Source organism: Linderina pennispora (assembly GCF_002104995.1).
Source record: "Linderina pennispora strain ATCC 12442 chromosome Unknown DL89scaffold_23, whole genome shotgun sequence".
NCBI classification, from domain to species: Eukaryota; Fungi; Kickxellomycota; class Kickxellomycetes; order Kickxellales; family Kickxellaceae; genus Linderina; species Linderina pennispora.
Window position 1 is genome coordinate 81,963 of NW_024468271.1, and position 23,529 is coordinate 105,491.

Consider the following 23,529-nt stretch of genomic DNA (forward strand, 5'->3'; position numbering starts at 1 on the left):
TCTTCAGCGACGGGATGTGCAGGTTCAGCGAGCTGTTGCGCGCCAGCTTCAGCGGTGCTGGTCGTCGCATGCTCAGGTGCCGTGCCGCCAATGGCGCTGTGGACACGCGCAGCGTGGGAGGGGGCCGTTTGGGACTCTTCTGCTGGACCGGAAGCGACGCCATATCGAGAGAGAAATTGTCGAGTAATGAAAAAGAGAGTTAATAAAAAGGATTATTTGGTACTGGTCATGAAAAATTAAAAAGGAGACGGGGGGAGAAGTGATAAAACAAAAGTTCGGGTTAGCAGGCGGAAGGAGAGACACAAAGCGAAGAGCATTATTTTTTGGCAAACAATTTTTCCATCCTCTATCGTGGCGGGAGAGAGGGGCGGTTATTTTTAGCGATACAATCCCATTGGGCGGAGCCAAGTGCGAGGTGAATGAGAGATGCAAAACACTATAATTAGCATCCAAGTGGACTCAGAGCATGCATCTTCGGCTTTTCAAATCGAACACCCTTCAGGCACAGTGGGCACCGCGTCGGAATATCCCGCTCTGCCAACGTGGGCATGGCAAGAAGTCTGGCTGCATTCGCGAATGCTGTGTATTTTTAGGCCAGACTGCTGCGCTCTTGGGGGCGACTTGCTCTTGGTTAAAGCCATGCCAGTGCTCGTACCTTGGCATTGCCACCGCCGCGTGCCAAAGATAAACATCCACAAGGGCTGACAACCCTGTGCTTGCTGAAAATAAAATTGACAACTGCTGCTTGATCTCTCTGGCGCGGGATCTGCCTGTCCATAGCTCTCGCCCAAAAACAGCAATACCAAGGCCGGGTCTCTTCTGGCACTTCAGCCGACATGCATCGGATAGCGTCACTGTACATGGGTCAGCAAGCGAATGACACATCCCACAGCGTGCAGCTCAAATAATGGTGATATTGTCTGGAAAAGAAAGCGTATTTTTAGCCTAATACTCCTTTTCGGGAGTAGAGTGCACCTCACTCTCCGGGGTTCTGCGGCTTCAGCGACGCCCTGCCGGCCCGCATCACCTCGTCAACATGCAGCAGGTTGGTGGCAATGACCGAGCACGAGTGCAGCTGCTGCCGGAGCACACGGTAGTTGTCCCAGATGCCTTCCTGCACCGGATCCAGCACATCGCCTGTGTTGAGGTCAATGCCAGCGACGTGGCCGTCACCAACCTCCTCGTCGAGCAGGACCAGCACATCCATCGGGTCGTAGCCGCCGTTAGTGGCAATGGTCTTGGGGATCACAAGCAATGCCTCGGCAAAGGCCTTGACGCCCATCTGCGCCTTGCCCTTGACCGTGCGGAGGAACTCGGGCCTCAGCAGATGCTGCGAGCAGGCGACCTGGAACGCACCGGCGCCAGGCACCAGCGACTTGTCCTCAATGGCGTTCTTGACCGCACGCAGACCATCGCGCACAGCGTCCTGGATCTGCTGCAGCGTGTGGCCGTTGGGGCCCTTGATCAGCAGCGTCACGCTCTTCGGCTCCTTGCACTCCTCGATAAACGTGTACTTGTTCTCGCCCAGCACGTGCTCGTAGACAGAGCCCGCACGGCCCAGCACCTTGGGGCTCAGGTCGTCGACCGAGTTCTGCGCAGCGCCGCCGCAGCACAGCTGCAGCCGCTCCATGTTGCGGCGCTTGGCGCGGCGCAGCGCAAAGATGCCATGCTTGGCCAGGATGTCCAGCGACAGCGGATCAATGCCCTTCTGGTTGACCACCACAAAGCCGCAGTCCTTGTCCAGCCCCGAGCACACCGTGTTCTTCAGATCGACAATCTTGCGCAGCTTCTCGTCCACAAACCGGCGCTCCGACTCGATAAGCTTGTCGCGCTGCTCGGCTGAGCTGTAGTAGAAGCCAGAGTTGATCTCGGTCTTCTCGTACTCGAGCGACACATTCAGCGTCAGCACAAAGCAGTTCTTGTTGCGCTTGGGCATGTCCGGATGCCTGGCTCCGTGGTCCATCACTAGACCGCGCACCAGCCGGCTGTCGGTTGCCGTGCGGTGCTGCATCTTCATGATCTCTACCATGTGCAGGTCGATCGGGGTGCCCTCCTGCCAGATCGCCAGCACCGCGTCCACCACAGCCTCAGTCAGCTGGTTCGCCAGCTCTCCCTGCAGCTTCGTGCATAGCGCCGTGCGCGCCACCGATACCAGAACCTCGCGATCCATTTCCTCTTTGACCTTGAACGACTCTAGGAACTTCAGCGCCTCGACCTTGGCCGCGTCGAAGCCGTCGGTGATCACTCGCGGATGCACGCCCTCGTCAATGAACCGCTGCGCCTGCTTCAGCAGCTCGCCCACCAGGAGCACCAGGCCAGTGGTACCATCGCCGGCCACGTCATCCTGGGCCGTCGCAGCACGCGCAATCATCACGGCCACCGGGTTCGTGATCTGCATCTGGTTCAGCAGAACCTTGCCGTCCTTGGTCAGCGTCAGCTGGTTGGCGCCGTCCACCAGCAGCTTTAGGGTGCCGCGTGGCGACAGGTTCGACTTAAGGACGTTCTGAAGGCCGATTGCCGAGTTAATGTTCATTGCCAATGCATCGCCGCGGCGAAGGACCTCTGCATTCGGGTTGGCTAGTTTGACTGCTGAGCTCGACATTGTCCCTTGCTGGTTTTAATGTGAAAGATGATTATAGAAAATGACGACAAAAGGGGGTGCGAGAAAAGACTGGCTTTGCGGAAGAGGAACGCTGGACCAGCGTCGGGATGGAGCTTGAAAAAAAGACACAAAACAGAACGCCTGGGATCAGCATGGAACGATGCTGATTTGGAATCAGCGGATCATGGCCCACTTTTTTTTCTCCCTCGCTCGGTTTGTCAGCACCGACAGCTTCTAATCGTGCAGCGGTGGTGGCCGCAGACGCTGCCGCATTTCTCACTCTACTCCCTAGATACACGCAGCTTTTCTATACAATATTGTCTATACTTTAACCATGAACCCCGAGGAGCACAACACCTACGTCGACGAGCACGAGGCCGAGCACGACGAGACCTACGTCGATGAGAACGACGTCGCCGAAGATGTCGAGGACTCTGGCGAGCCCATGGACGAGGACATGATGGACGAGGACGACGATCAGGAGGCTGGGCCAAGCGCCGACAACGAAATTCTGCTGGAGGACGACTCCATCCAGGGATTCTTCAACCACAAGGAGCCTGTGTTCTCCATCGACATGCACCCGACCGACCAGAACATCATCATCAGCGGCGGCGGTGACGACAAGGCCTATATCTGGCGTGTTGACAACGGCGAGCAGCTCTTTGAGCTCGAGAAGCACGGGGACTCGGTGGTCTCCACAAAGTTCAGCCACGACGGCCTGCTGGTGGCCACCGGCGGCATGGACGGCAAGATCAACGTGTACAAGTCGGGGCTGACCGAGAAGTGTGCGGTGCTCGAGGGCCCCGACGAGATCCAGTGGATCAACTGGCACCCGAAGGGCAATGTTCTGCTGGCCGGAGCCAACGACGCGTCCATGTGGATGTGGTCGCTGCCCACAGGCGAGTTCATGAACGTGTTCAATGGCCATAGCGCGCCTGTCACATGCGGACGGTTCACCAACAGCGGCCGCAACATCGTCTCTGGCTCTGAGGACGGCAGCCTGATCATCTGGGACCCCAAGTCTGCCTCAATCGTCCGCCAGTTTACGCCCGAGGACGAGCGCTTCCACCAGGAAGGCATCACATCCCTGGCCATCGCCAAGGACGACCAGACCATCCTCACCGGCTCCATGGATAACACTGCCAAGCTTGTCCACACCAACGGCAACATCCTCGGCTCGTTTGAGAACGCGACCGAGTCGGTCGAGGCAGTCGGTCTGTGCTCGGTCCTGCCCCTGGCTGCCACCGGCTCTGTCGACGGTAGCCTGAGCATCTGGGACATCAACACCATGCGGCTGCGCACCACGCTGCAGCACGACGATGCCGTCACTAAGCTGCTGTGGCACGAGAACTCGCCGATGCTGACCTCGGTGTCGCTCGACTGCACCGTGCGCACCTGGGATGCCCGCACCGGCGAGGCCGTGCGCACCTGGAAGGGCCACCAGGAGGGCATCATGGACTTTGCTCTGTCGCACGACGGCAAGACAATCGTCACAGCGTCCGACGACGGCTGCTGCCTGGTCTTCGCATAGAGCTTTCTGAGATTAAAATTATAATCACTGCTGCCTGAGTCCCCCCTAAGCCGAGTTTGCTGCTTGTACCTCACACCTGCGTTGTTTGTGCCCTTTTTTTTCGCCCAGCAACCAGTTTCTCCTCTTGTCGCTGCTTCCTTTTTCTTTTTTCTTTTCCCATCTCAACACTATTTCCCTTTGACACATTTTTATTCCAACAACTTAAATGGCTGAGCAAATGTCTGTCGACCAGCCGATGGCCTCGGGCCAGCCTGCCTACGACTTCCAAGATGCACAATCCGGAGATCTCGGCGCATTGGCCGCAATCGCCGATGCCATGAAGTCGGACAGCCTGACCGACCGCCTCGAGAGCCTCAAGCGCCTGAATGTGCTGGCACTGGCTATGGGCGAGGAGCGCACACGCGAGGAGCTTGTTCCATTCCTGGACGAATCAATTGACGACGAAGATGAGCTGCTGCTGTCGCTGGCCGAGGTTTTGGGCAATTTCGTGCAGTACGTTGGTGGCCCCAAATACGCCTATGTCCTGCTGCGTCCGCTCGAGAATCTAGCCGCTGCTGAGGAGACAGTGGTGCGGGAGAAGGTAAATACAAAGCAAATTTCTGAGCGCTTACGTGGACACCTGCGGCGTTAAATACCGGTTACTAACCTCGCTCCACTCATTTAGGCGGTTGAGTCCATCAACAAGCTTATCGAGGCAATGGACCAGCCCCAGGTTGAGGAGTATGTTATTCCGTGCATTGCACGCCTGTCGACTGGCGAATGGTTTACAAGCCGCTCGTCAGCAGCCGGTCTGTACGCGGCTGCCTACGGCAAGGTCACCGACGCTATCCAGGCGCAGCTTCGCGGCGGCTACGAGGCCCTATGCAAGGACGAGACACCGATGATCAGGCGCGCAGCAGCCTCTAACCTTGTTGGGTTGGTGACCAGGGTTGAAAAGTCACATGTAGTCAGCTTTGCCATTCCAAACTTCCGCCGGCTGGCCGAGGACGACCAGGACTCGGTGCGCCTGCTGGCCGTCGAGCCCCTGGTGGCCATTGGCGAGCGGCTGACAACCGAGGAGTGCCGGCAGAGCCTGACTGACAGCGTACAGAAGCTGTGCAGCGACAAGTCGTGGCGCGTGCGGTACATGGTGGCAGACCACTTTGTGGCCATTGCAAAGAGCATCAAGGATAAGGAAATTCAGGAGGAGCTGGTCAACGTGGCTGTCAGCCTGATGCATGACAACGAAGCCGAGGTGCGCAGCGCCATCTGCACCCAGCTCGATGGCCTGGCTGACCTGGCCAACTCGGAGAATGTCGCCGCCCGCTTCCTGCCCCCGCTGCAGGAGCTGGTCGAGGACCAGTCGCAGCACGTGCGTGCCACGCTGGCCAAGCATATCGGAACTCTGTGTCGCGTCTTTGGCAAGCAGGGGACCATCGAGCACCTGCTGCCGCTGTTCCTGCGTCTGCTCAAGGACAGCTTCCCCGATGTCCGCCTCAACGTGATCTCGAAGCTGGATGTAGTCGACAGTGTAGTCGGCATCGACAGCCTGTCCCAGTCGCTGCTGCCCGCCATTGTGGAGCTGGCCGAGGACAAGCAGTGGCGCGTGCGGCTGGCCATTATCGAGTATGTTCCTCTGATCTCGTCGCAGCTTGGTGTGCAGTTCTTTGACGAGCAGCTATCGAACCTGTGCATGTCGTGGCTTGGCGACCCGGTATACTCGATCCGCGAGGCGGCGACCGTGAACCTAAAGAAGCTGACCGAGGTCTTTGGTGTTGCGTGGGCGCGCACCACTATCATCCCCAAGATCCTGGCCATGGCGAGCCACCCGAACTACCTGTACCGCATGACGACTATCTTTGCCATCACAGCGATTGCGCCGTCGGTGACACCCGAGATCGTGCGCGACCTGATCCTGCCAGCCCTCGAGAGCCTAGTTACCGATCCGATCCCCAATATCCGCTTCAACGTTGCCAAGAGCATGGAGCCTCTGGCCAGCGTTCTCAGGTCCAGCCCGGAGACCGCCCCGCTCGAGCAGACCACCATCCGCACTGTGCTTGCCAAGCTCGAGGAGGACCCCGACCCCGATGTCAGGTTCTACGCCCACAAGGCACTGGAGTCAATCTCGAACAGTGCGTAAAACAATAGGTTGCAAAAATTCAACGGGTCGCTTTTTTTCTAATTCCTTAAGCTTCTGTTTTTCTTTATTTGGTGTCTACAAAACGGATACCCACATGTGTGTAATCCAATGGTCACTTCTGACAAGTTTACTAGATAGCTGCATGTGATACAGCTTATTGCCAAAAGCATTATGAACCTTGACTATCAAAGCAAAGTGGTGTGCCACGACAAGGATCCAGCACTGACAAACGCCGATTTGAGTCAAGGGATACCCTCATTAGCCTTCATCTTAATAATCTCACCAGCCGACATGGGTCCTTTACTTTCGGGTAGCCTGTAACGTTGGTCGCCTTTGCCTAGGTTTATAGCTTCATATCTGGTTTCTGCATTTTGAGAATCAGAACTATCAGTTTTGTCTTTTTGCGATCTTTCTAGACCCCTCGTGTAGTGGAAGACTCTTCGCCTCTCGTGCAGAATGGCTCCGAGGTAACGGATACCAGATATGGCTTACTTTGTAATTGGAAAAGTAGGGTATCGGATGAGTGAAGAATATGTGTTTGTTGAAAATGCTAATGCAGAGTAGATGGACTGGAGCCTTCGTTACAACATTTTTACATGTCATATGAATGATAGCGCTGTTATGCTACAGTGTGACAATTGTTATTGGATAGTACTTTGTATGCTATAGTTATTACTATCCAGTATCCCCTCGAAATGTATATTATACCGGTTTAGCGCAATTGAAAATGTGTTTTCTCTACATTCAATATTACATCTTTCAACAAAGTCACGTATATTGATGTCAACGATATCGACAATTGCTACATATCCGGCAAAGCTCTCAAGGCCGAGTTCGTGTTGCAGATCAAGAAAAGTATTAACGCAGCACAGGTACTCTTTCCATGCTGCGCGATCAGAGCAGTGACAATGGAGATGAGGATGGCGAGAATGTTGGAAACTATGAGCCCGAGGAAGATTGTATCATCATTTCATTTGATGAGGCGTTTGTGGCAAGCCTGGGCCCTAGCTGACTGTTCACATGCGAGACGATCAACTGCATTGTCTTCCTGAAACACAATAGCAAGCGTTCGCACTACCCGATAGACGATATGATGGGCATCCGTGTCTGCGATACGTGCCTGCAACCGGCTGAGACTCTGCAGGTTGCTTACAATGGCAACGATGCCCCCCTTACTAGGTGGAGCGGATCAGCGCATGCCCTCTGCAAGTGGGTAATGGCATCTGTTGGTCGTATCGGGTTTTGTGAAGACAAGCGCAGTCTGCGTTACGGGGAACCGATGCGTCTTCGCCTTACCAAGGTTTAAACTGGTATATTCACTACTGCTACTCTGTTCAATCAAGACCAGACATTGCTGTTTTTCAATATACGCATATGTAGTTTATTTATTCTCCACTAACGTACCAGCGTGGTTGGTATTTACAAGAAGGCTGGCACAAGCAGAACCTAGGGAGGTGCTGTCATTCGCACACTAGTTCAGCGGATGTATGCACGGGACATGGCAACAGCAAAGTGCTCCTTGCGGAGCTTCTCGAGGGCAGCCATCGGGTCGTTGTGGCCGCGGAGCATCTCAGTCGAGACGCGCGGGGTGACAGAGGCAGAACCAGCCGGGGTCGGGGCAGCAGAGCTGGCCGGGGTCGACTTGTTGGACTTGGAGAAGATCTTGGTGAAAGGCATTGCTGGAAATTACGAGTGTTGATGTTGATATTGATGTTGACTTGTTTGTATGGATGTGGAAACAGCAAGAGCAGTGGGGCCTGTTGCGAGCTTATATATCTGGGTGTGCGCAGTCCCTCGCTCCACCGTGCCTATTCTCTGACGCTGAAACAAAAAGGAAATTCCGGAACGATGCGCACGTTGAGCGCACGGGGGATGAAGCACTCATCGGCGCAGCACCGTCCAACACTGCGGCCCAATGCGGCCAAGCGTCTAGGCCGAGAGAGGGTTGGGGAGGGAGGCAAAGGCGCTACAACAGTCAAAAGGGCATTTGTTGGCCTATGATCGACATATTCGCAATAGTCTGGCTCAGGCAAGTATCCTCGGGTGCCAAAGGTTCTCACGCAGAGCAAGGGGCCAGGGGCAAGGCACCCAAACGTCTATTCTGGGACGTGTCCAATTGCCGAGTAACAGGGGACCGTGTCGTTTCGTAATCGGTCCTCCAAGACAGGGCTGCTATTGCGACGCGTCGCCGCGTCCAAATATAACTGGAGCCACCGTGCCCGGACTCGATGTTTCTTGCGTGCGCAGACACTGCTTTTGCTCTGCTTTCTTTCTTTTTTTGGGGAGGTGGGTAGATAGCAAATTAATCCGAATTGGGTGAATGCCCGCACTTGCTGCGAGCACCCTGCGCATTGCACTGCATTGAGCTACCGCCAGAGAGCATATTTCCAACGGCGGGGGACCGTGGCTCTGCCAAGGACTCCCGGCGCGCTGCAAGGCCTCGGGCTCCCCACCGGCGGGCATCGGGCCGCTGTTGGCCGTCAACTGCCCTCGCCAGACTGGGAATCAGCCTCGCAGGCGCGGGACCCGCTAACAGGCAGAATAAATCCCCCAGTTTGCTGGTCGCTCCCGCCCCGCTGTTCGCAGGACCCTCCGCAAGAGGCTTACATGGCTTCTCTCGGACTTTACCCCAAGCGTCTATCTTTTAGATAAAGTAACGCCTAAGCGCAGGTTTTGCTGTCTACCAGCGAGTGCCCCTGCCTGCTTTTGGCGTGATTTTGGTTTATACCCGGCGACAATGTATTTTGCAATCACAGTGGTTATGGTGCCGCTGCAGCAGTGCTTTTCGAGGGCCACGTGGGGAACATGCTGGGGTCCTTGGGTGGTGGGTGCTCGGAAAAGTACGGGTGCTGCAGAGCCTCGTCGGCCGTGATGCGCTGCTCGGGGTTGAACGCCAGCAGGCGGCCCAGCAGGTCGTAGGCGCTGTCAGTGACACCAGGGTGCTTGAGCATCTTTTCGCGCAGTCTTGCGTCACCGGGCTTGCTTGTGAACTTGAACATGCGGGCGTTGGGCAGGTCGCGGAATCCGGGCCACGACTCGTCGGTGGGCGTGCCAAGCATCGAAAAAACGCGCGAGATCTGGTCGATTTCGCCCCGGCCAGGAAACAGCGGCTCGCCCAGGAACAGCTCAGCAAAAATGCACCCGGCCGACCACACATCCACGGCAGTCGAGTATTCCTTCTGGCCAAACAGCAGCTCGGGCGCGCGGTACCACAGCGTGACGACCAGGCCGGTCATGTCGCCCAGCGGCGACCCGTACTTGCGCGCCAGGCCGAAATCAGCGACCTTGAGCAGGCCGCCGTTGGCCATCAGGAGATTCGACGTCTTCAGGTCGCGGTGGACGATCCAGTTGTTGTGGAGATGGGCGAGGGCACTGAGCAGCTGGTGCATCAGCGACTTGACCTCGGAAGGCTGGAACGGGTCCTTCATGGACTCCATCAGACCGCGCAGGTCGTGCTCCATAAAGTCCATGACGATGTAGATGCTGTTGAGCGAGCGGCCGACGGCGATTTCGCGCACATTGATGATGTTTGGGTGCTTGGCCAGCAGCAGCGTGTGGATCTCGCGCAGCGATGTGATCGGAAAGCCGTTGCGCTCTTGCTCCAGCTTCAGATGTTTGAGTGCAACCAGCTCGCCGGTGGCCTTGTCACGCGCACGGTACACGATTCCATATGTGCCTTCCTCGATCTTGTTCAGCTTCTCGTAGCACTCGTCGACAGGGCGGCAGGGGCTCAGCAGCTGGAAGTCCTGGCTCAGGTGTGTGGGGAGAGTCTCGGCGGGCGTGGACATGTTGGATATGATTAGTCATGATCACCTGGGAGCAAAGGGGCTGCTGGAGACTGCCGGTCCCCTATTCCGCTACCCGAATCTTATGGAAGGACCGCCGCAGTGATTCGTTTCTCAGACACCGGGTGGTGTCGCACAATCGACGGCACTGTTCATTCAGCCTCGTACCACACTATTCCCTGTGCTGTGGGGAATTGTGCTGGGGAATAGCCCCGCTAAGCCAGACCGGTGTACAGCGGTCTCTGAAATGTGGTGGTTCTGGGCAATAGGACTCCTGCGATGGGCGTTTGGATATTTTGTTGAGGCACTCCCCACTGTCGCACTGACCACACGGCGCTTGTTGAGCAGAGAATTGGCTGGTACACAAATCCACGCCAAGGCATGTGAATCGCGGATCAGCTTCAACCATCTCGCTATCTGGTCGGCGGATGGGAGGTTTGCCCGGGGACATATCGCGAGGGCGCATGTCGTGAGAGGAAGGGAGAGGGGTGGTACATGTAGCGGCTCATTTTATGTGATTTGCTCGCACCACCACAATGGGATGCGAGACGCACGTCGTGCATGTGTGAGGGATGTCCACAGTGGAGATGGCTGGTGGTTCGCTTGCAACGTAGGCGCGGATGCTGAACTTGCATGGCAACGTGCAGGGCACCAGTCTGATTCGCGTTTTCTCATCATCTCACAGTGAGCGGCAAAAGGCCCGCTTGCTCACCATTCGCAGATAACCACTGCCTGCCCCATTCCCAACAGCCAGCGGACCGCCATTATTGGCCCTGGCTGCTCTGGTGGAAATGATGTGGCAGACTGCGCTGACTGATTTCTTTAAGCGAGCAAGGGACAATGAGGACCACGGCCTTTTGTGCGGGTTCCTTCCTTTTCCAGCGATGCCGGGTAGTGTGAGAGGGTCGCTGAGCCGTGTAGAACACGAGCCCTGCGATGGCGCAAGCACTGCGGCTGCCTCGTATATATACCCCAGGGACGCCTCCCTGCTGGCGCCGAGAAGCCCCTCCTTTGGAAATCCTGCTCCTTTATTTCGCCCTCCGCTCAGCCAGCATTTAATAGTTGTACTCTCTGGTCTTACATAACAGCGCCAAACGCTCCAGAGACATATCACACCGCCGGTTCTTGTATATATTTTGCGGATCGTCGTCAATTGGTGGAATTAGCCAAGAACAGGGAGCAAATCACAAACAAATTTTTCCACAGTCTCACCTATTTTTGATCGGTCTACGCAGTTCGGAGACATCAGTCCCAAGTCTTGCCACAAAGAGAAAGCAGCGCCATTTTATATAAGCTGTCCTTGTCTCTTGTCTCCCCTCCCGCGCCCTCCCCCACTCCCTGATACTTTTTCGCGGTAATAGTAGAGGCTAGCACTCTATTATCATTTCTTTACGACAGGCCTCCCTCATCTTTAACGATATCGATTATCACGCAGAGTTATCTTTTTAACGACAGAAAATATGCTCGCATTTACCGCTGCCTTCGCCCTCTTCTTCCACCTCGTGGCCGCTAACCTGACGGGCTCTGGCCGGATCTCCTACCACGACTACCAGGCAATCCCCCTCGAGCTCCTGAAAAACAACCCGCCCTCATGTGGCATGCCGTACGCGCAGCTTGACCTGACACGTGTCACTGCGGTCCAGACCATGAACACGGCCACGGACTGCGGGCAGTGCATCAAAGTGTGCAACGCCGACGACAGCTCAAAGTTCGTCTACGTGCTGGCCATCGACACCGGCGGCAAGGGCCTGGACCTGACCAAGCCGGCGTTCGGCAAGCTGTTCAACATCGACGACGGCATTGGCCCGGCGACATGGAGCCCCGTGGATAACAAGCACTGCGAGGGCATCTGGAACAACGGCGGCACAATCACGGGCGCTTATGATGGCTCGCGAGTCCCGGCTCCGCAGGAGCCCGTGAATGAGAAGCCTGCCGAGAGCAGCCCGGTGTCGTCGGCGCCCGCGCCTGCGCCCACGCCCTCGTCGGCTGCTGCTGCGACCCCCAGCATTGCTGCGCTCATGGCCAATGTCCAGGAGCGTAGCACGACCTCGGAGCAGCCAGTGCCTGCCCCCAAGGAGGCGGTGACCTCGTCGGCTTCCGAGCCCCAGCCCAAGCCTGAGACCACCACCTCGACAACCTCTTCTGTTGCTGCTGCTGTGGTTGAGCCACAGTCGCAGCCAGAGGAAACCACAAGCCAAGGTAATGATCCCACCACCACCTCCACCACCTCCACTACACCCACGCCTACGCAAGTGCCTACTACACTTGCGGAGGTTTCCACTGCACCCGAACCCACAGAGACGTCCACGGAGACGCCCTCGAAGGCATCCACAGAGACGCCCTCGGAGGCATCCTCGAAGGCGTCCTCAAAGGCGTCCTCAAAGGCGTCCTCAAAGGCGTCCTCTGCTGAGGTGTCTGCACAATTGCCCACTTCTACAACCAATGTCACTGAAGTCGAATCGACACTCCCTGGCACCCTTGTAGCTTCCTCGATTGATTCGGATGAGCTTTACGACATTGCGCACCATGCTAACGGCACGCAGTCTTCGGCTTCTTCTGCCCAGACCACCCAGTCCAATGGCGCCGGCTCGCTGGCAGCCCTTGGCTCCTCGGTGGTGGCTGCCCTGGTGGTAGTCTCAAGCTGCCTGCTGCTTGCCTAAGAAACATACTTTACTACTACTTTAACTGACCCTTATTCCAAGTCCTACCCAGCCAAGCCCTTCGGCATGCCTACGCGTATGCTGTGGACCGGGTAGGGATAATTCCGTCCCCGCTCCCTACTTTTTAATCCCTTATAGCTGTATATAAACGCTCAATATATTTCGCCTTTGTCGTCGCTCCTCGGCCTTTTGCCCCTCTTTGAAACGCTGACTGCTGCGAGTTGGCGACAAAGGATTACCAACCAGGAACTGGTTTTTTGCTCTTTAAGGGGTGTGTCTAAACCCCTCGGCGAGACAAAACAAACACAGCTCGCAGGTATTCCTAGTGCCCCCTGTTCTGTTCTTTATCTCTCCTTTCCCTCCCTGTATTTACATTCTCTTTTATAATCTGGGCAAATGTCAAAGTCCGGTCTCCGTAAGAAACGCAACTTTAAGGGTCTCGCGCTGGGTATCAGCGATACTGCGCCGGGCGCAAATTTGAGCGGTGTTGGTGCGTCCCTGTCGGCGAATCCCGCAGCCCCGGCCAGTGCTGCTGTTGCTGCTGACACCGACACTACTGTGTCCGAGGCCACCGGACTGCCGCTAGAAATTGGACTCGAATTCAGACTTGACCTGCGCCCCGAGGACCTGGTACCCGAGAAGGAGATGGGTGAGGGTGCCGGCGGGACCGTGATGAAGGTCGTGCATAAGCCCACGCAGACAGTCATGGCCATGAAGGTACAGTTTCCGGCGACCATGACAGCAAGACCAACAGCATCAGAAGCCATATAGGCAGGCAGGTATGACATGAGCTCAACATTTCTTTTGTTTGTGTGTGTAGATCATCCGCGCCGACGCTACAATCCTTCAGCAGGTTCTCAAGGAGCTCCAGATCCTGCACGAGTGCAACTCGCCGCACATCGTGTCATTCTACGGCGCATTCCCGCGCAACAACGGCGTGCAGATGTGCCTTGAGTTCATGGACCTAGGATCGTTTGACAATATCTACCACAAGCACGGGCCCATCCCGATGAACGTCATCGGCCGCCTGACCTTCTCGGTGCTCCAGGGCCTCATTTACCTGTACGAAGAGATGCGCGTCATGCACCGCGACATCAAGCCCTCGAACATCCTGCTCAACTCGTCCGGGTACATCAAGATCTGTGACTTTGGCATTTCCAAGGAGATGATCAACTCGATCGCCGACACATTCGTCGGCACCGCCTCGTACATGTCTCCGGAGCGGATGCGCGGCAGCAGCTACACGGTCAAGTCCGATGTGTGGTCGCTGGGCCTGACGCTGATGGAGCTGGCGCTGGGCAAGTATCCGTTCAGACCCGAGGGCGAGACCCTGTCGATCTTTGAGATGCTAAACTACATTACCACCGAGGACTTGCCGAGTCTGTCGCCAGACCAGTTCCCGAAGGACTTTTGCGACATGGTCGACTCGTGCCTGGTCAAGGACCCGCAGGGCCGGCCGACACCGCGCGAGCTGCTCAGCCATCCGTTTGCCGTCACTTGCGCCAACGCCAAGGTCGACATTGCAAAGTGGGCGGCGTCGCTGGTGACCCCATGAAAGGGAGCGCACTGAACCTAATTTCCATTCCTTCTGTTGATTGTTATACGAGAATTATGACGACGATGCCCTTGGCTGTGTGTAGGGGAGGTTGCACATTTTGCCGAGTGGCTTATGTTGCTGACTACTATAAAAAGCATGCCTGCCTGCACATGAAGTGTGTTGTGGACGACAGACGGCTGCTCGCAATTAGCACAGGGAGTGGCGCCCTCGGATCTTGTTGACGTGCACATTTTAGAGCTGCCGCTAAATTGGCACATCTCCTTTCCTCCCTAGCTCTGGGTTTTTCTGTTCTGCTTGAATGTCTCGAGGGCTTTTTATTCTTCCAATGTTTGCTATTATTCTGACAACCTTCTCGTACACCCTGGCTCTGGCGCTCTTCTGCCAGGCCCTGGGATCGGGCATCCGCCTCTCCTTCATGCGGATCCCGCTCACGCCGCCCATTGCCCCACCGGCACTGCTGAAGGTCGCGGCCAAGTCAAAGAGCACGACCAACGTCTCTGCGCTGCCCCAGCTCCAGACGGTGCGGCCCGCGACCACATACAAGTGCAACAAGGACTTTTTCATCAGCTCCTGCGACGGCGGCGAATGCTCCGCCTACCAGAACCACCCGACATACCAGAGAGTTGTGCCCTATCTCAGCTACTGGCTGCTCGCCGCGCAGGCTACCCTGGGCATTGCTGCCACATCATCGCTGGTTCTCACGTATATGTTTGAGATCCAGGACAGCTGCAGCCTGGTAGCAAGAATCTCAACTGTTGCGTTTTTCGTCGGCATCAGCATGCTGTTCCTGGCGTCGGCCGTGCAGACACATATCGTCAACGACATGTGCATCAAGATCTTCTTTATCATGCTGGTAGGATTTGCTGCACAGTTTGTGATGCTCGGGTTTATCCTGTCTTCAACGCTGTCAACCAGCATCGACATGCGCACCCTCCTGTGCACCTTCGATATCACGCAGCCTGGCGACCAGTGGTTCAAGAACCTGCCAATGTACGCGGCGATTGCACACTTTGTGCTCTCCTTTTTCTCCTCGATCTCAATCATCAATGGGGCACTCCGTCTCTGCCCACACACGCGGTTCCTGTCACCGCGCGCCATCTACCATGCTTTGAAGGTATACCGTGGCCTCGGCCTGCTGCTTGTCAATGGCGTGACTGGCATCTGCCTGAGCATCTGTGTGATTGTGGTTGCGTGTTTCGGGCACTTCCATTTCTCGCCTTACTGGGTGCTCCAGTGGGCGGTGATGTCGCGCATTGTGTCTGTGGCCTTGTGGCACCGTGCGATGACAGATCCAGCGGCGCCGGATGATGCGGTCTGGGCCAAGCGGGCCGCAGATATTGAGCAGGGGCTGAGAAGAATGAAGGCCGCGGGGGCGCCAAGCCCGTCGGGGTCTGCTGTCACGGCTGTACAGCGTCCTGACACAGTCGTGAGTAACCTGCAGCGCGTGCAAGGTGGATTCGAGAGACGGCCTTCGGGCAACGGAACCATGGTCGAGGGATCGCGGGGCTCCCAGTTTATTCCGCTGAACACTGCTAGAGCAATGTTTTCGCCTGGTGCGAGACCCAATGCATAAGCAATATATAATTGCGAACCTGGGTAGAGTGGTGGAGTAATAGGATAATACATTAAATATGAGCGCGATTGGCGATAGAAAAATAGCAGTGGCGCCTTCAGCAAAAAAAGAGGTGGAAGGTGGAAACGTGTTAGCTGTGCCTCCCTTTGCGCAGCGACAGTGGACTTGTTGGCTGCTGCTGGGGGTCTGCAGCCTGCATGCTGCCCGTGCACATCTCGACGCAGTCCTGGACCACACTACATGCATGAAGGAGGCTACGTAGGTAGATGCCGGATTGTCGAGATACTGGCGAGCATCCGTTGCTATCATACTCCGGGTGCTCGCTCTCAACAGCCACTTGCTCAATGTCTTTCCGTGCAGCATTAAGACACGCACATAGGGCTGCCGCCTCTCTCTCCATGTCGACCACCATCGACGCGCCGTAAAAGTCGTCCTTCAGCGGGTCGTCCTGTGGAGCACTAGCAATAAAGTCAATAAACCGCTTCAGCCCGGGCTTGCATTCGTCAACAAAGGCGCTCATCGGCTGCATATATGGCTCCTTCATGGTGAAATCTGTCAAATTGGCGGCGCACTGCATGCCCTTGGCCATCAGCAACAGCGTCCTGCAGGCACTGGCACCTGGCATGCGCTCGACAATGCCGAAGGATTTGGGCGAAACAATCGCCGGGCAGATTAGGCGTAGAAACACGAACCCACTGATGCACGAGTACTCGACATTGTCGAGGTGGTGCATAGCGGCCTGCCGTACATGCGCAAAGATTCGGCACAAGACGCGCGGGCACGCCTCCATGTTGTCTTCGATACCGCTCCACATTATGCGCAGGAGCGCGACCAACACGCTCCAATGCTCCGCGACTACTTCGTTGGGCTCGAGTCGGCTCGGGTCTACCTCGCAGTAGTGATCAGAATATACAATGTTGCGCACGACATCGCCGATCGCCAGGTCGACGAACTGCAGACCGACGGTCTTCATCAGCGTGTCCAGCGTGCGTGTTGCAACCGATGTGCTGCGGAACAGCAGGGTCGGGTCAGGCACTGTCTGGGTGGCAATTTCATGGGCAATGACTGCCGAGATCCACGAGCACGTCTTGCCGCTGGAAATAGCCAGCTTTGTTATTGTCTCGACCAGCCAATCGGCAGACTGCGGCAGGATGGCAACAAGGTCGAAGATCAGTGTCGGCTGAGTATCAAGCAGCACCACTATTGTGTCGCGGTAGAACGGCTTGGTCAGCACAATCAGGTCGTCGCAGCGGGCCTGGATATGGAGATCAGCGGACCGAAACGGCATGGACGGTAGCTGGCACATGCTCAGCACATCGTCGCTTTGGTATCTCCGCGCTGGTGCCGGTTCGCTGTCGCTGCTGCGCGCGCTGCTCCGCCGGCTGACCGACGGTTTGTTGTAGCTGGGCGGCCGCTCGACGTGCCTGGTGTGTCGCTCTGCCTCTGGCCTTACATTGACTTCCAATGGCAAGTACATCCCCACTGCCTCATCGGCGTCCGTCACATCGCCGTATACGAGCGGATACCACCCATCGTACAGCTGCTTGCGCTGCATTGCATTGACAGGCACACGGCAGTATCCAAGCAGCCCGCCCGTCAGCCCATCCTGCTCCTTGTGGCACACAAACACATGCAGCGACTGCGACCTAGGAAGGCATCCAAAGTAGTACATGGTGTCCCACTTTGGCTCGCTCGTGCTGAACACTACACTGGTCTGTGCCATGGGGATTCCGTCCAGGGTAATGACTGCATGCGTGTCGCATGTCTTTGAGAATCTGCTGGTGCGGTTGATTTTCAGCCAGATCGAGCGGTCGACGCGGAACATCAGCGGGGCACAGCATGTGCTGGTGAGTGGCAGCGGCACTGGTCCGCTGATTGTCGGGTGGCAGTGAGCGCGCAGGCACGCCACCCACTCATTGCGCTCAAAGGCACGTCTTGTCGTCAGGTACAGGGCTGCCGGATACGTCTTGAAGCACAGTGGCTCATACGTCAGCGTCTCTGGACTCGAATCGTTTTCGTCACTCTGCTGCGCATCGCCAATCCCTGCGTCGACCAACCCGCCACTGCTATCCCGGCTCATCGACGACGTGTGTGATTCGCTCGTAGACATACACAGACTGCCAGACTCGCTCCCTGTATGGTACCTGCACATCAGCTCCTCAAATGCAGGCGCGGTGGGGCGGAGTCTAATGTGGAAGCCATATGAGTTATCAAACAGAGACTGATCGGTGACCATGATGTCTGTAGACTGGAGCTTGTCGATCTCGATATCTGCGACCTCAACCACGCTGGCTCCCTCAATGTCAAATAGCAGCAGGCTCACACAGTCCATGCACCTCACGAGGGTGGCAATGTACGGCTCCCAGCAGCCACCGTCCACGAGCACGTGTGGCAGGGGCTTGACAACCTCGCCTGTGCCAAGCATGCGCACATAAACCATGCCCGCCTTCAATATCCGGGTGTCGGATAGCATGTTAGAATACGAATGGAGGATGATATAAAAAATGAGTAAAAAAGGTGCAGACGGGGTCACTTCGTTTCCGGACAGGAAAAATGTGTTTGTAGCGGGTGGAGAGTGGCGGATTTGTTGTGTGTGTGTTTTGATATAGTCACAATTGCACGGCACCCTTGTCGACGGTTTTTTGTTGTCTCGCTGTTTGGCTGGGAAGAAGAGATTGTCCTCTGCGAAGCTACACATAAAGTGCTAGCAAAGAATTAATGCTGTTAATAAGATGGCGCCAATGGTGCAATGGGCCATGGAAACTGGTTCGGTTAGCTCGGTGCAGGTGTGGCGGGAGATCCAGAATGCGGCTTTATGTCAATGGGAGTTGGCGCATGCGTGTATAATGGCAGAATGTAGTGAAAGAAAAGATGAGGGGGAGGAGAAACGGGCAAAGCGAGGGGCTGTGGTTCGTCGTGCATTTTTATTTGTGTCGCCCACCTTGCTTCGCCAAACCCATCTCTGCCTGCAGCTGCTTGCTTGTCTCTCCACTAATCGCTGTACATGGTTGGTGCAAGTCACTGGCGCGTGTTCGGCAAACACAGTGTGGCTGAGCAGCCCGTTTGGCCAAGGAAAGGACAGGCACCTCGGGTTCAAGCCATCCGTTTGCCCTGTTTGTGCAAGAAATCAGCATATGTGTCGGATGGGATCCAAGACGGTGATCTAAATGTGGTAGTGTCAATCGGCACGTCATGTACATGCTGACTATGCGGTTTGCAAAGGCCGAACACGCGAACAAGCAGCCCGTGCAAATTTAATTACCGACTGGGCTATGTCGAAATCACTTGCAACACGCGAGTGCTGGAAATGAATGCTAATGACACGGGTGATTCCAGCCCTGCAAGTCGCAGCCAACCACCACACAGCAGGTATATGGTGGTGAGGTCCCGCAGTCATGCATGCGTTTGGGACGGAGTCAGCTGTGCCATCGCGTTTTTTCCTTCCCTCTCGGCATCCCCCGGCAGCAGCCCAATATCGCCCATTCCGGAATGCACGCAGGAAGAAAAAAATTATGCATGCGTAGTGCTCCAAATATTTTTCGACTCAGGTCGATGTGGTTTTTTTTAGAGAGCATTCACGAAAATAAGCCCACTGTCTCCACAGACGAATTGGCTTGATCGCCCCACCCTCGCAGGCTTTTACTACTCTTCAAGTGAATCCTGCTGTCCATTAAAGCTTTGGATTCAAGGAGCCTCGCACCCCCTTTTCTCCTCTGCTTTTTCTCCTCTTTCCACCAGATACTCTGCCTCTAGCTATTCAGCCATATGCTGCATCGTTGGTCTGTTTATGCCACAGCCCTTCTTTGTACTTTTTGAATTCACCACACACGAGCGCATTTACAGTTGAGCCCGAGCGCCCTCCTCCTCACAACCCCTTACACTCCTCCACCGGGTCTCCATAGCAAAGCCCCAGCCTCACTAGCCTTGCGGTTTATCCTATGGCTCTGCTCGGACGCCAGCAGCAGGTAGGTTTCTGTTCCCAATTGCTATCTCTGCCAGTTCCTGAGGCGCAATGGCCGACGCTGTCCATTGCATCAGTTGATTTATTTGCACTGCACACTCTATCCATTCAAAATGGACCCCTCTGCCTATCAGCAAAGATTAAAGGCGAGGAGCTGGACACAAACACCATTGTCTGTGCGGAGAGGGAGCCACTCTTGTGCGCATGGTCTAACCGCAAATTAGTAGTGCGCTAGGTTGGAATGGCAGGCGCAGCACTTTGCTACTGTCTCTGTCCCACCTTGGTACCCAGAAACAGCTACAAAACGATCGCATTGTCTCAAGCTAAAAACCTATTCTTACGTCTTTGTTTGTAGATAACCGAGCAGCTCAGATTGAAATGCACTTGTCATAATGGACTGGCTGGCGACTGCCACCTGCGCTCGTTTGGCCTGTTTATCGCCAATGCGCAAAACGAGATCCAGCATGCCGACCACGATGCCATTGAGGTTCTGCGTGGACCAGCCGAAGAGTGGGATGCCGGGCGGATGGTACGGCTGCGCGACACGGCATGTTCAGGCGCACTGTCCAAGTACTGGACGATCATCGAGTTTATGACCGTGGGCGAGGAATCGCCGACCACCGCAGAAAACAACCATCACTATGTGGTCGTTGAGCGCAGCGAGGATAGCTCTGTCAGATGGGTGCAAGCCTGTGTGCACCCGCTGGATTCGCAGCTATTCGTTTGGCACATCCGCGACATTAGCGGCTCTGTGCGGTGTTTGGAGCTGTCCAAGCCAGGCACAGCCGGCGAATATACGGTATCACTGGAGGCAGACGGCTACCCACACTCGATTCTGCTGACGCAGTCGCCAGAGGCGCCTCCATCGGCAGACCAGGAGGTGCGGGATACGCTGGTGTCGCTGCTGGAGGAGACGCTGGCGAGCGAGTCCTTTTCAGTACTGCACCTGACGGGGTTTGGCGCCATCGATACAGTGTTTCCGCGGCGAATGCTGGGGTGGAGCGAGGAGGAGCTTCTGGAGCGGTCTTTTGTCGGGCTGCTGGCGCGGCAGGACCGAGGGTTCTTTTGTCGGGCGCTGAAGAAGTGCTACAACGACGGTATTCCGCAGCGGCTGAACATCAAGGTGCTGGCAGGCGCTCAGACGGCGTACCTCGACTGCGACGTCACGGTGCTGATGCCCGATGCAGCACAGCAGCTGGTGCTGGTTGTTCGCGTGAATGACCACCACAGCCAACCCGCATTGTCCCGGCCTGCAATGCGCATGCTTCGGTGGTTGCAGGTGGATTGTGCACATCCCTGCTCCTCCCTGTCAGCATCCTCGTCTCCTGGCCTGTCGACTTCATCCTCAGTCAATTCTACACCCGAGACCTCGCCCACCCTGACAGCAACCACTGCGATGCCGCCGCATATGTTCCCACCCTTCAACCAGCACCCGCAGCCGCCGGCGGCTGCCCACAGCGAGCACGGGCGGATTACGTCGATCGAGCAGCCGCGTGCACCACCTCGTGCACATCTGACTGAGCAGTCGCCAGCCTCGCTGCTTGGCCAAGCAGCAGGTGCCCATGCCATTGCACGCAGTAACCACAGCAGCGCGTCTAGTCGCGCTGCCTCTGTGCTGGGCGACTATCCGGCTGCGCTGCCGGCGGTGCCGGACCACTCGCTGACGTCTCTGTCGCCGGTTTCCGACCATGTTATCAATCCCCACATTCCCCTGTCGCCCATTGCATCGTACATGGGTGTCGATGATGAGGCGGATTCGGACACGACGGCCGGAAGCGCGCGGCCCGTGCTCGGTCCATCTTGCCCGCAAAACCCGCCACTCTCGTCGTCGCAGCAAGGGGATTTCCCGATGTTCGAAGGGGCCAACATCAGCATTGCCATGAGCGATATATTTATCTGCCCGCCATCACTGGACTCGGCCTTGCCGCAGGGTGCTGCTGAACGAGTCTCTTCAATGAGCCCTGCGTCGACTCTGGCCTCAGGCAGGTCGCCAAGCAGCAGCAGCAACAGCAGCAGTGCGCCGCATCAGCAGCAGCCACGGAGACAGCAACGGCAAAGCGGACCCAGTGTTGTCGACGATGTGTTTGCGCCATTGCTGGAGAAGATCAATCTGGGATCCATCCGCCCCCTGCACTTCAATGAGGACGAGTCCGATATGGTGGATACACGGAGCAACGCCGAGAGCACCCCGTCGTGGTTGGCCGGCGCTTCGGCTCAGAGCAGCAAGCCAGGAGGCTCGTTCAACGACCATGCCGACAGCATGGTGATGCGCAACCAGCGGCCAAAGTATCCATCTGTGTCCCAGACCTCGAAGAAGGCAAAAACATAGTATACCCTCATTGTACATCATCACTTTACGTTTACTTTTACATCGCATTATCCTCCCCCAGACTTGATGATATGCGAAAGACAGAGTAGTACATTAAACCCCCCCCGTTAAGAGTGATGGTCGCGGCGCTTCTTGTGCTTCTGCGAGCACTCCCTGCAGAACCACTGGCCTTTGGGCGGCGCCTTCAAGTCAACGCAGCCCAGATGGAACCACTCGATCTCGCAGTTCTCGTCGTCGCACGCCACCATCTCTCCATACGACACCTGCCTGCAGTAGCAGTACCGCGGCTCGTTCGGGTCAATCGGCATATCAGCAAACACCTGTGCCGTGACCTTGCCGACACTCCTGGCCTTGTTGTCGTTGGCTGCGCTATTTTTCGCACTGCCGCTACCGCCGGCGCTGTTCCCGCGCCCGCCATTGCCGCGCCTGCCGCTGGGCGTGCTTGACTTTGTAGTTCCAGGCGGCGACGCCTCGCGGTTGTTGGTCCGGCGCTTCCTGGTCGTGGCCGCCGACTCGTCTGCATTCCGCCTATTGCTGGCTGCCTTGCGCTCCTTCTCGGCCCCCACCGGCTCCTCAACAGCCGTATTATCGGGCACCGCCATTGATGTCGCGCCCGGCCCCCAGGCATGCGCAATGCGTGGCGGCATTGTCAATTGGCGCTCTTCGAATTTCGTCAAATCGTCGTCGAGCTTGCGGATATGCTTGTCAACCAGGTCGTAGGTCTGCGTGGCCAGTGCCACTTTCTCCTCGCCGTGCTTGAGCACTGACGTGAAGAGCTGCACGAATGTCTTCAGGTACTCGGTATGCTGCGGGTCGTCCTTGGTGGGCGGATTTGAAATAAAGTCCGAAGTCGCCTTCTTCATTTGCTCCTGGATGTCTTGCGACAGCGCGTCGAGCTCGCGCATGAGCGTGAACTGCCGCTGAAGCTCCATCGGCAGCGCCTCGAGAGTGTCAAGGTATTCCTCAAGGTGAATCATTTGTAGGAGGGCAAAAGTAAAAGCGAAAGCGAAAGCGAAGTTTAAAAGAAAAAAATAACGCGCTTGACATGTGGCCTAGGCGGGGCAGTTATAAATGTGATATTTTCAATGGCCTACACTCAGTTATGGCGCCAATGCTGTTTTTCGTTCTACTGCCAGTGCATATCGAGCCCCATTCGCTATTCCATTGTTTGAAATATACGATATCGACAGGGCAAGAGATTGGACGACATGTGCCTATTGCCTCAGCTATCTCCTTTTGCAATGGTTGTTAACCCTAGGAAAGCAAGCAGAAATCTGTGGATAGCAAGGGCTCCAGAAGAGAATACACTGAAATCAGCAACAACGCAGTCTTGCCAGCTTCTCCCGCAAAGAACAGCCAATGTGGTAGAGGTGCTGAGTATGTCCTTCAAGGAGATGTGTTACTGAAGCAC

At 56.2% G+C, this 23,529-nt stretch overlaps 12 protein-coding genes across 12 annotated transcripts; 7 read left to right on the forward strand and 5 right to left on the reverse strand.

The window, feature by feature from the left end:
• Positions 1 to 250: 250 nt before the first annotated feature.
• DL89DRAFT_270748 (uncharacterized protein) lies at positions 251 to 1,154 on the reverse strand. Its single transcript, XM_040888811.1, has one exon. The coding sequence runs from the start codon at positions 883 to 885 to the stop codon at positions 499 to 501; it is 387 nt and encodes a 128-aa protein (XP_040739798.1). The 5' UTR covers positions 886 to 1,154; the 3' UTR covers positions 251 to 498.
• DL89DRAFT_98460 (T-complex protein 1 zeta subunit) lies at positions 833 to 2,696 on the reverse strand. Its single transcript, XM_040892313.1, has one exon. It carries the CDS (start codon positions 2,600 to 2,602, stop codon positions 977 to 979), a length of 1,626 nt encoding a protein of 541 aa, XP_040739799.1. The 5' UTR covers positions 2,603 to 2,696; the 3' UTR covers positions 833 to 976.
• A 240-nt stretch (positions 2,697 to 2,936) lies between these two features.
• On the forward strand, positions 2,937 to 4,133 carry DL89DRAFT_250074 (WD40 repeat-like protein; the record flags this gene model as incomplete). The annotated part of the gene is made up of 1 exon (XM_040885173.1): positions 2,937 to 4,133. One exon carries the CDS (start codon positions 2,937 to 2,939, stop codon positions 4,131 to 4,133), a length of 1,197 nt encoding a protein of 398 aa, XP_040739800.1.
• A 235-nt stretch (positions 4,134 to 4,368) lies between these two features.
• DL89DRAFT_227409 (putative ser/thr protein phosphatase 2A regulatory subunit A) lies at positions 4,369 to 6,252 on the forward strand (the record flags this gene model as incomplete). Its single annotated transcript, XM_040884853.1, has 2 exons — positions 4,369 to 4,713; positions 4,798 to 6,252. The coding sequence occupies 2 exons, from the start codon at positions 4,369 to 4,371 to the stop codon at positions 6,250 to 6,252; spliced, it is 1,800 nt and encodes a 599-aa protein (XP_040739801.1).
• Positions 6,253 to 8,983: 2,731 nt separating this feature from the next.
• Positions 8,984 to 10,101, reverse strand: DL89DRAFT_270751 (Pkinase-domain-containing protein). Its single transcript, XM_040888812.1, has one exon. It carries the CDS (start codon positions 10,038 to 10,040, stop codon positions 9,012 to 9,014), a length of 1,029 nt encoding a protein of 342 aa, XP_040739802.1. The 5' UTR covers positions 10,041 to 10,101; the 3' UTR covers positions 8,984 to 9,011.
• Positions 10,102 to 11,497: 1,396 nt separating this feature from the next.
• Positions 11,498 to 12,697, forward strand: DL89DRAFT_296022 (uncharacterized protein; the record flags this gene model as incomplete). Its single annotated transcript, XM_040890705.1, has 1 exon — positions 11,498 to 12,697. The coding sequence occupies one exon, from the start codon at positions 11,498 to 11,500 to the stop codon at positions 12,695 to 12,697; it is 1,200 nt and encodes a 399-aa protein (XP_040739803.1).
• Positions 12,698 to 13,093: 396 nt separating this feature from the next.
• On the forward strand, positions 13,094 to 14,252 carry DL89DRAFT_260860 (kinase-like protein; the record flags this gene model as incomplete). The annotated part of the gene is made up of 2 exons (XM_040885823.1): positions 13,094 to 13,414; positions 13,518 to 14,252. The coding sequence occupies 2 exons, from the start codon at positions 13,094 to 13,096 to the stop codon at positions 14,250 to 14,252; spliced, it is 1,056 nt and encodes a 351-aa protein (XP_040739804.1).
• Positions 14,253 to 14,537: 285 nt separating this feature from the next.
• On the forward strand, positions 14,538 to 15,892 carry DL89DRAFT_270752 (uncharacterized protein). The gene has a single exon (XM_040888813.1). It carries the CDS (start codon positions 14,581 to 14,583, stop codon positions 15,826 to 15,828), a length of 1,248 nt encoding a protein of 415 aa, XP_040739805.1. The 5' UTR covers positions 14,538 to 14,580; the 3' UTR covers positions 15,829 to 15,892.
• Positions 15,893 to 15,958: 66 nt separating this feature from the next.
• Positions 15,959 to 18,301, reverse strand: DL89DRAFT_260862 (Rho GTPase activation protein; the record flags this gene model as incomplete). Its single annotated transcript, XM_040885824.1, has 1 exon — positions 15,959 to 18,301. One exon carries the CDS (start codon positions 18,299 to 18,301, stop codon positions 15,959 to 15,961), a length of 2,343 nt encoding a protein of 780 aa, XP_040739806.1.
• A 1,376-nt stretch (positions 18,302 to 19,677) lies between these two features.
• DL89DRAFT_270753 (uncharacterized protein) lies at positions 19,678 to 20,469 on the forward strand. The gene has a single exon (XM_040888814.1). It carries the CDS (start codon positions 19,767 to 19,769, stop codon positions 20,022 to 20,024), a length of 258 nt encoding a protein of 85 aa, XP_040739807.1. The 5' UTR covers positions 19,678 to 19,766; the 3' UTR covers positions 20,025 to 20,469.
• DL89DRAFT_98587 (uncharacterized protein) lies at positions 20,138 to 22,172 on the forward strand. The gene has a single exon (XM_040892315.1). It carries the CDS (start codon positions 20,316 to 20,318, stop codon positions 22,116 to 22,118), a length of 1,803 nt encoding a protein of 600 aa, XP_040739808.1. The 5' UTR covers positions 20,138 to 20,315; the 3' UTR covers positions 22,119 to 22,172.
• On the reverse strand, positions 21,867 to 23,152 carry DL89DRAFT_325526 (uncharacterized protein). Its single transcript, XM_040891525.1, has one exon. It carries the CDS (start codon positions 23,093 to 23,095, stop codon positions 22,226 to 22,228), a length of 870 nt encoding a protein of 289 aa, XP_040739809.1. The 5' UTR covers positions 23,096 to 23,152; the 3' UTR covers positions 21,867 to 22,225.
• Positions 23,153 to 23,529: the final 377 nt, after the last annotated feature.

What these genes read in the sequence shown, in the direction of transcription:
- DL89DRAFT_270748 (XM_040888811.1), bottom strand. Translation starts at nt 885, where the DNA reads ATGTGTCATTCGCTTGCTGACCCATGTACAGTGACGCTATCCGATGCA.
- DL89DRAFT_270751 (XM_040888812.1), bottom strand. Translation starts at nt 10,040, where the DNA reads ATGTCCACGCCCGCCGAGACTCTCCCCACACACCTGAGCCAGGACTTC.
- DL89DRAFT_270753 (XM_040888814.1), top strand. Translation starts at nt 19,767, where the DNA reads ATGGCTCTGCTCGGACGCCAGCAGCAGGTAGGTTTCTGTTCCCAATTG.
- DL89DRAFT_325526 (XM_040891525.1), bottom strand. Translation starts at nt 23,095, where the DNA reads ATGATTCACCTTGAGGAATACCTTGACACTCTCGAGGCGCTGCCGATG.
- DL89DRAFT_98460 (XM_040892313.1), bottom strand. Translation starts at nt 2,602, where the DNA reads ATGTCGAGCTCAGCAGTCAAACTAGCCAACCCGAATGCAGAGGTCCTT.
- DL89DRAFT_270752 (XM_040888813.1), top strand. Translation starts at nt 14,581, where the DNA reads ATGTTTGCTATTATTCTGACAACCTTCTCGTACACCCTGGCTCTGGCG.
- DL89DRAFT_98587 (XM_040892315.1), top strand. Translation starts at nt 20,316, where the DNA reads ATGGTACGGCTGCGCGACACGGCATGTTCAGGCGCACTGTCCAAGTAC.